Source organism: Cryptomeria japonica, chromosome 8 (assembly GCF_030272615.1).
Source record: "Cryptomeria japonica chromosome 8, Sugi_1.0, whole genome shotgun sequence".
Classification (NCBI taxonomy): Eukaryota; Viridiplantae; Streptophyta; class Pinopsida; order Cupressales; family Cupressaceae; genus Cryptomeria; species Cryptomeria japonica.
This window is the reverse complement of record NC_081412.1, coordinates 727249776-727259542: the sequence shown is the minus strand read 5'-3', so window position 1 is coordinate 727259542 and position 9767 is coordinate 727249776. Positions and strand designations below refer to the sequence as shown.

The window sequence follows — 9767 nt, the reverse complement described above, 5'->3', positions numbered from 1 at the left end:
CTGAACCAAACTTTCTAATTTTATACAAAACTTCAAAAGTATATTATACACAATATTTTCCTAATCATTGGGCATTCTGTGAGACATTTAGTTTAGTGTAATTGGCTTTTTCCAGGTTCATAGTTAATCTGCTTGTTTGTTATTTACACTTGTTTAAACTGTCTTGTCTCTTTATCTGTTTTGTCTCTTTATTATCTAATTTTCACGCAGGATTGTGTAGTATGATCTGAAATGTCAATTTTTGTAAATAACTTAACACAGTTTTATCTTTAAAAACTATTTAAAGTCATTATGAACTGTAGAAACATCATTATTCTAAATAGTAAAATTAGTTATTCAACTCTTTGTTTATTTGCGTCAATCTAGTTTCACTTTTGTTCAAAAGTCTCCCAAATGTGAGTTGTTGTTTTAGCCCTTCAATTCCTTTGATCAGTGATATAGTTCAGTTGAAAACATCAATTTTAAATTATTTGATGTAAATTATTATTTTCTTTGGCTCATGTTATTTTGATGATAGATCATGGAATATGATCTGAAATATTGATGGAAAAATGTTTGCACAATCATGTCCAGAAGCTTTCCAGATAACTGTGTGAGAAATTTGATTTAGTTTATTAGAATTAGCTATTGAACTCTTTGTTTCTGTGCATCAATCTAGTTTCATTGTCATTTGAAAGTCTTCCAAACATGAGCTCAGTTTTTTAAGGCCTTTAATTCCTTTGACCACTGATATAATTCACTTGGGAACATCAATTCTAAATAATTTGTAGTAAACTATTCTCTTTTTTGGCTCACTCCATTTTCATGATGGATCATGAAATATGATTTGAAATGTTGATGGAAAATAATTTACACAATCATATCCAAAAGATTTCAAGAAATTTCTATGAGAAGTTTGGTTTAGTTTAATAGAATTAGCTATTCAACTCTTTGTTTCTGTGTGTCAACTTAGTTTCACTTTTATTTTTTTTAAAGACTTCAATTCCTTTGATGCTGATATAATTCACTTGAAAACATCAATTCTAAATAATTTGTGAGTCATTTTGATGATGGTTGAGGCCCAAGAGCTATCCTCAACTTTCCTATAATAAACTGTCATTTCATGAGTTCACAAGCATTCGAGGAGGAAAGTCTTGGAAGTGGAGATCATATTGCAAAAGAAGAAGACAGAAGAACATGTGAGGCAGTGAGAGATCTGTGATGGAGTTGGATGATATGGGTGTGGATTATTTGGAAGAGCTTCTTCTCACTAGTGAAATAATAACTGCTTCGTGGTGCTCTTCTTTACAGGACACGCTAATTTCTTAGTCCCACAGTGAGTTTTACATTCGTTGTTGATTCTGAACCAAACTTTCCAATTTTATACAAAACTTCAAAACTATATAATACACAATATTTTCCTAATCTAAATTGTCATTGGGCTTTCTCTGAGATATTTGCTTTAGTATACTTGGCTTTTTATCGTTGGTCTGCTTGTTTGGTAATTATACTTGTTGAAGTCTAGTGTCTTTCTAATATTATAATTTAATTTTGATAAAGGATTGTGTTGTATGATCTGAAATGTCTTACTGAATAATGCAATTAGTTATTCAACTCTTTGTTTATCTGCATCAATCTAATTTCACTATCATTCAGAAGTCTTCCAAATGTAAGCTGTTGTTTTAGCCTTTCAATTCCTTTGATCACTAATTGTTGGAAGTGGAGACACTCTGAGAGGGGGGGGGTGAATCAGAGTGTAACAATTTTAACAAGAACTCCTTCTCAACTTGGCAATTTTGTTTCACAATAAGCACAGATGAATGAAAGTTGAAAAGACTGAACAAATGAGACTTAACACCTTGATATAACACTTTTAACGAAGCAAGAATTACACAATAAGACCAACTGAAAAACTTGATTCATGCTTTTCAGAAAATAAAATGTTATTGAGTCTTTTACAAAAACATGAAACATCTAAACGAGTATTGCAAAGATTGCATCACATAAATTCAACAAAACTGAGTATGAAATAAAAAGAGCTAAAGACATGAAGTATCAGAGCATAAACTAGTAAGACAAACTGAGACAAGACAAGGCACATAACACCATGATTTTCATGAGTGGAAAACCCTCCTGGGGTAGAAAAACCACTCGGTAAGATTCCTTATATTATTTCAAAGAGCACCAACTCAGTACACAAAATTTAGAAGCCACAAAGCCTCAAGGAGCACCAACCCCTCTTTCTTATCCAATATAAACATTCCAACTCAAGCTACAGTCACTGGTAATTTTATGATTGCTTTTAGTTCTGCAGTCACAAAACCATCAGTGATTGGAGCGAGTATATTTTACCAATCTGTATAAATGATTCTCTCTAAATGATTTTTGCAACAATATTCTTCATGTCTTTGTAACACAGATAGAGAATAATAACATTCTTTTAAAGAAATTAAACACTATCAGAGAGAAAACTCAATCTCTGAATCAACAAAATAATTTCAACCACTATAGCCTCATGTACTCTGCAACAAAACAGAGTAATACTCTAGAACCCTCGTCTATCCAAAATCTCTGATAATCTTTTGTTATACACAGAGCACTTTGTTTTCTTTTTCAACAAACTCTTTGTTTTCCCCTTATTCACACTCCTCACATTTTTTTTTAACATGTTCTGTTCTATTTTTAAACTATTCTCTTCACAAAAAAAAACGTCTTCAAGAATAACCCTCGTATAGGGTTACCAAACCCTTACGGGAATTTGCAAACTGAAAAAAAATAACCGATTAACTGTGCAACGAAAAATGACGCTAAGAGATAATGTCATTGACTCTGTATTGATCTAAATAAACTGAAGATGCTTGAATTTCCCAACTTTGAAAACCAAAAAATAAGGCTAAATCTATTTCATTATTTCCATTTTTCATGACTGAAACCCCAGATTCGAAATACCTGAATCTTTTTAAACAGTTGAACAAGAATATTACCTGTAATACGCAACCTCATTGATAACTGAAAAGAAACTAACCAGAAATCCATTTAGCTCACTGTTAAGTCCACCCTTGCATCATTCTTCCCAACCAAACAAACTAACTCGAGCTTCTTTGCTACAGCGGCTGCATCTCTCATGGCGTCTAGGGTTAGAGACGGACTTCAAAAAAAACTTGTTCAAAACAAATGAAACAAAGCGATGCTTCCAAAAACTTTTAATATGTCGGTCACATAAAGTATTCCAAGAATATGCTGCTAGTCCGTAGAAATATTAAACACAATATTAACCAAAGATACCATTCATTAAATGCCAAGTCAGCTTTATACAATGTATCCGTGTCACCAGCCTGGCCCGAGAGAAAGACTTTTATAATAGAATATAACCACATGCTTAATGAACACAATTCCTCCCTTTTTATTTTCTTGTCATCGAGGACAAAAATATCAAAGAGCAACACTAATATGGTTCATTTGAAAATGTTAATTTTAATTATTTGATGTAAATTATTATCTTCTTTGGCTCATGTCATTTTGATTATAGATCATGGAATATGATCTGAAATGTTGATGGGAAAATGTTTGAAGCTTTCAAATATTTTCTGTGAGAAATTTGGTTTAGTTCAATTGAATTAGCTATTCAACTCTGTGTTTCTGTGTGTCAATCTAGTTTCACTGTCATTCATTCAGAAGTCTTCCAAATGTGATCTACTTTTTAGGCCTTCAATTCCTTTGAGCACTGATATAATTTATTTGTAAATATCAAATCTAAATAATTTGTAGTAAATTATTCTTTTTTTTGACTCATTTTATTCTGATATGGATCATAGAATATGATCTGAAATGGTGATAGAAAAATGTTTACACAACCATATCCAAAAGCTTTCAACAAATTTCTATGAAAAGTTCAGTTTAGTTTAATAGAATTAGCTACTCAACTCTTTGTTTCTGTGTGTTAATTTAGTTTCATTATCATCTGAAAGTCTTCCAAACATGAGTTGTTTTTTAAAGCCTTCAATGCCTTCACTTGAAAATATCAATTCTAAATAATTTGTAGTAATTTTATTTTTTTATCACTTCATTCTGATGATGGGTCATAGAATATTTTCTCAAATGTTGATGAAAAACTGTTTACACAATCATATCCAAAAAAATTCAAGAAATTTATATGCTGCGTAAATCTAGTTTACTGTCATCCAAAATATTTCAAATGTGAGCTGTTTTTTAAGACCTTTAATTATGAAAATTGAAATGATCTCTGACTAAAAATTTTTGTCAAATTTTTTGGATTTTAACATTGTAAAAACGAATTATAAAAATTGAAATGATAAAAATCACATAAAAATCAATCGTATTTTGCAAAATCTGATACAAAGCAGACCCTTCCCTTCGTACCTAATGTTAGGTAAAAGCAATCCATCGTCACCTTTGTTTACTGATGGATGATCGCCTTTTAATTTTATGAAACTGGAGTTTATAAATACATTTTTAAAAAGACGAGTTTGAAAGAATCGCTAAAGTGGGAACCGTATGCCATTATCATAAGCCTAACATGAATGCCCTGAGAACAAATTTATTGACATTGTCATATTGAGTGCCCAAAAAACTTATGTAGCATATTGTGTGGATTTAAAGTGCCAACAAGAGAATATTGGTGAAGGATGGATAATAAATTCAGTCTGAAAGTTGGAGTTCGAAAACATTTCTCATTCTTAATTGTATTTCAATAATTCTTTTATTACATTCGAATTTTGATTGTATTTGTATTCTGTTTTTAGTTTTGATTGTATTTCATGTGAGAAAAATAACAAGTGCAGAAAATTTGCAAAGAAGAATAATAGCATATAACACACAAATTTATGTGGAAAAACATGGTAAAAATATATCAATAAAAAACCACGGGCAAATTTTGTCTTTCATATTGATTCTCAAGAATTACAGAGTTACAACAATCTCAAAGCCTTTTAGGCCTTTGGCTCTTAAAGGAGGAAGAGCTACTCTATATATATACAAATTTGAGAAACTTAATGCAATAATTAAGTTCTCAAATTTGCCACCTCTAACTCTTCGAATGCCACCACTATAGTCATATTATTGAATAAGCCTATATGTGGCACTCAATCGTCTACAAGGCTGACACATATAGAGTCCAACATTATTATACTATGAATCACTTAATAATTTACTAAGTCAATACAACCGAGTTGTAAAGTCCTAGTTGGAGACAACTTACTAAATATAGTAAGTATGACTCACACAATTACATGTATGACACATACGGGACCAGAGTCCTAATTGATGACAATTGTATGACACATATGGAAGACGAGTCCCAATTGACTTCACATTCCAACATTCTCCCACTTGAAGCCAAATTTTAAACTCTTGAATAATTCCTCTACTGAAAGACCATTGCCAATGCTACCTATCATCACATAATCTATAGACCAAGAGAAGTTTTGCACCAAATGAACTTCTCTCTACTAATAGGTTTCGTCATAATATCTGCAGGGTTTATACTAGTGTGAATCTTGGCTAAAGAGATTTGTCCTCCTTCCACCACTTCACAAACAAAGTGATATTAAATATCAATATGCTTTGTTTTGGAATGGTAAGCTGAGTTTCATGCTAAGTGTAAAGCACTTTGACTGTCACAATGCGGTACCATGTTATCTTGCTTTACTTGCCATTCACCCAAAAGTCTATGAAGCCAAATCACCTCTTTGCCAGCCTGTGTTGCTGCCATATATTTTGCCACAGTAGTAGACAATGCCATCACTGCCTGCAACTTCAACACCCAACTAACAACACCTCCAACTAAAGAGAAAACATAACCTGTTGTACACTTTCTCTTATCTCTATCTCCACCAAAATCTGCATCCACATACCCATTAACTTGAAGACTACTCCCACTGTAATAGATAGCAGCATTTGAAGTGCCTCTCAAATATCTGAGAATCCACTTCACAGTTGTCCAATGATCAATACCAAGATTCGCCATGTACCTACTGAGAACTCCCACTGCTTGTGCAATGTCTGGTCTGGTGCACACCATGGCGAACATAAGACTTCCTATTGCTGATGAGTACAATACATGAGACATCTGTTTCTTCTCTGCTTTTGTGCTAGGGCACTATTCAGAAGACAATTTAATATGAACAGGAAATGGAGTACTAACTGGTTGTGCTTTCTGCATATTGAAGCACTACAGAACCTTCTCCACATAATTTTTCTGTGACAACCATAATTTTCCATTGTTTCTGTCTCTATGTATCCTCATTCCAAGAATCTAATTTGCACTGCCTAAGTCCTTCATCTCAAACTCCCTAGCAAGATGATTTTTCAAATGGATGATTTTATACATGTTGGGACCTACTACCAACATATCATCAACATACAGTAGTAGAATAATAAAACTACTATCATCATACCTTTGATAATAGGCACAATTATCAGCCTCACATCTACTAAAACCCAAATTCAACATGAAGGAATCAAACCACTTCTATCAACATATTGGCACCTATTTCAAATCATATAGCGATTTTCTCAGCCTACAAACAAGATTCTCATTGCCTATTTCCTCAAAACCTTATGGTTGTTGCATATAAATCTTCTAAGAGAGATCACCATGCAGGAGAGAGATCACCATGCAAGAAGGTTGTTTTTATATCTAACTATTCTAACTCCAAATCAAGACTAGCAACAAGAGCTAAAACAACTCTAACAATACTTAACTGTACAACAAGTGAAAAAATTTCATCAAAATCAATGCCAGATTTCTATGCATACCCCTTGGCCAGATTTCTATGCATACCCCTTGGCCACCAGCCAATCTTTATATCTCTCCAAATTATCATTTAAATCTCTCTTCAACTTGAAGACCCACTTGTTCCCAATAGTTTTTCTCCCTTTAGGCAATGGGACAAGCTCCCATGTTTTGTTCTTATGCAGAGCTTCTATCTCCTCTTCCATAGCAACTCTCCATTTGTTGGCACATTCAGCTTCACAAGCCTCCTGATATGAACTAGGTTCACCAACATCAGTAAGTAATGCATAAGAAAAATTACAAGTAAGAGAATACCTTATAGGTGGTTTGATTACTCTACTGGATCTTCTTAAAATAGGTGATAATTCACCCTGTGGCTCAACTGGTTGTTGTTCTTCTGGTTGATCTTCATCTAGTTATTCTGCATCTGGTTGTTCTTCATCAACCACATCTAGATGATCATCATGTTTTTCAACCTCTACTAGAATAGCTTCCATACCTTGTTGTTCTTTACTTTTTTGTATTGAATTTTTATTAAAATACACATCTCGACTAACAATAATCTTGTGGGCAGTAGTATCCCACAATTTGTACCCCTTTGTACCTTCTACATAGCCAAGAAAAATACATTTTGTGGACTTCTTGTCCAGCTTATTTCTATTCTCTTTAGGAATATGTAGATAAGCATTGCAACCCAAAATACAGAGGAATGAGTAATCAATTGGTTTACCTTTACATATTTCTTTTGGAATTCTATTATCAAGAGAAGTAGTGGGAGATCTATTGATCAGGAAACAAGCTATATTTAAGCCTCACTCGAAAATTTCTGCTCCAAACCTACAATACTCAACATGCATTTGGATCGCTCCATGATTGTATGGTTCATGCGTTCAGCAACACCATTTCGTTGTGGTGTCCTAGCAACCGTCAACTGCCTTGCAATTCCATGCTCATTGCAAAATTGATTAAATTTTGTTGAACAAACTCACCTCCATTATCAGGTCTAAAACATTTTATTGTCTTACCTTTCTGATTCTCTACCAGAGCTCCAAACCTCTTAAAACAAGAAAACACTTCAGATTTCTTCTTGAGAAGATAAATCCACACCTTACAGGAATGATCATCTATAAATGAAGCAAAATATGATGAACCTCCAATAGTTTAGGAGCCTCCCAAGTATATGAATGAATTAAATTTAATACATCTTTGTTTTTGGTAGTACTTCTAGAAAAATTAAGTCTATTTTGTTTTCCAAACAAACAATATTCACAAAATCTTTAATCTTTAATTGAAATCCAAAATATAACATAAATTTAAATTTTCTCAAATGTAGAATGCCCCATGCCACCTCATCAAATCTAGAATGCCCCATGCCACCTCATCAAATCTAAAGATTGTAAGAGTCAAATCAACTATTGGCAATGACCTCACGTAATATTACTTACTTCACGAGTACTTCTAAAAATCGTCAAAACGAAAACGACCGTTGGGCCACCCATGTGCAATAAACTTTGAAATCTGAACTAACCTCCAAAACCCTAAGGTGCCAAAGTGGACCAACATGGGAGATGTGACGACATTATACTGTCTTCCATATGTTTTTTATCATTATTTCCTAAAGAATATTCAAAGCACACGACATTTTTGTCATTTTTTTAATTTGTCCAACTCTAGACCAATCCCTAATTTAACAAAGAAAATTTTGCAATCGGGTCTTTCGGCCGGCGAAAGTTGACAAGGCCTCTCCTCAACACACGAGTCAAACGTTTTTTAAATCACTGGTTTGTGTATAAAAGGAAAAATTCTAATGCTCAACCAATTCAATTGGGAATCCTCATCTGCCAATCAAAGGAAAAGCAATGACCACCTCCAAGGTACAGATCAAGAGAGGAGGAGAATACAATGGACCCATTCTTATCAAGAAAGTTAGAGTAAATGAAATACCACTAAGTTCTCGTGGAGATAGAGATGAGATCGGGAATGAAAGGAAGCAAGTTGGGGGAGAAAAGCATTACAGAGGTGTGAGAAAAAGGCCATGGGGGAAATATGCTGCTGAGATTAGAGACTCAAACAGAAAAGGGATTAGAATATGGCTTGGGACATTCAATAATGCAGAGGAAGCAGCCATGGCTTATGACAGAGCTGCCATCAGCATTAGAGGCCCAAGAGCTATCATCAACTTTCCTATAATAAACTCTCATTTGATGAGTCCACAAGCATTCAAGGAGGAGAAAGAGAGTCTTCACAGTGGAGATCATATTATAAAAGAAGAAAAAGAAGAAGAAACAACAGGTGAGGGCAGTCAAAGATCTGTGATAGAGTTGGAAGATATGGGTGTGGACTATTTGGAAGACCTTCTTCTCACTAGTGAAATAATAACTGCTTCGTGGTGCTCTGCTTCATTACAGGACAGGCAAATTTCTTAGTCCCACGGTGTGTTTTATAATCACTGTTGATTCTGAACCAAACTTGCTAATTTTATATAAAACTTCAAAACTATATTATACCCAATATTTTCCTAATCATTGGGCATTCTGTGAGACATTTAGTTTAGTTTAACTGGCTTTTTCCAGGTTCATAGTTGATCTGCTTGTTTGTTATTTACACTTGTTTAAACTGTCTTGTCTCTTTATTATCTAATTTTCACGATGGATTGTGCAGTATGATCTGAAATGTCAATTTTTGTAAATAACTTAATACAGTTTTATCTTAAAAACTATTTAAAATCATTATGAACTATAGAAACATCATTATTCTAAATAGTGAAATTAGTTATTCAACTCTGAAATGTCAATTTTTGTAAATAACTTAATACAGTTTTATCTTAAAAACTATTTAAAATCATTATGAACTATAGAAACATCATTATTCTAAATAGTGAAATTAGTTATTCAACTCTTTGTTTATCTGCGTCAATCTAGTTTCACTTTCATTCAAAAGTCTCCCAAATGTGAGTTGTTGTTTTAGCCCTTCAATTCCTTTGATCAGTGATATAGTTCAGTTGAAAACATCAATTTTAAATTATTTGATGTAA

General features: G+C 33.3%; 1 protein-coding gene across 1 annotated transcript; it reads left to right on the top strand.

Moving 5' to 3' along the window:
* Positions 1-8592: 8592 nt before the first annotated feature.
* On the top strand, positions 8593-9159 carry LOC131046822 (ethylene-responsive transcription factor ERF095-like). Its single transcript, XM_057980608.2, has one exon. It carries the CDS (start codon positions 8593-8595, stop codon positions 9157-9159), a length of 567 nt encoding a protein of 188 aa, XP_057836591.2.
* The last annotated feature ends 608 nt before the right edge of the window (positions 9160-9767 follow it).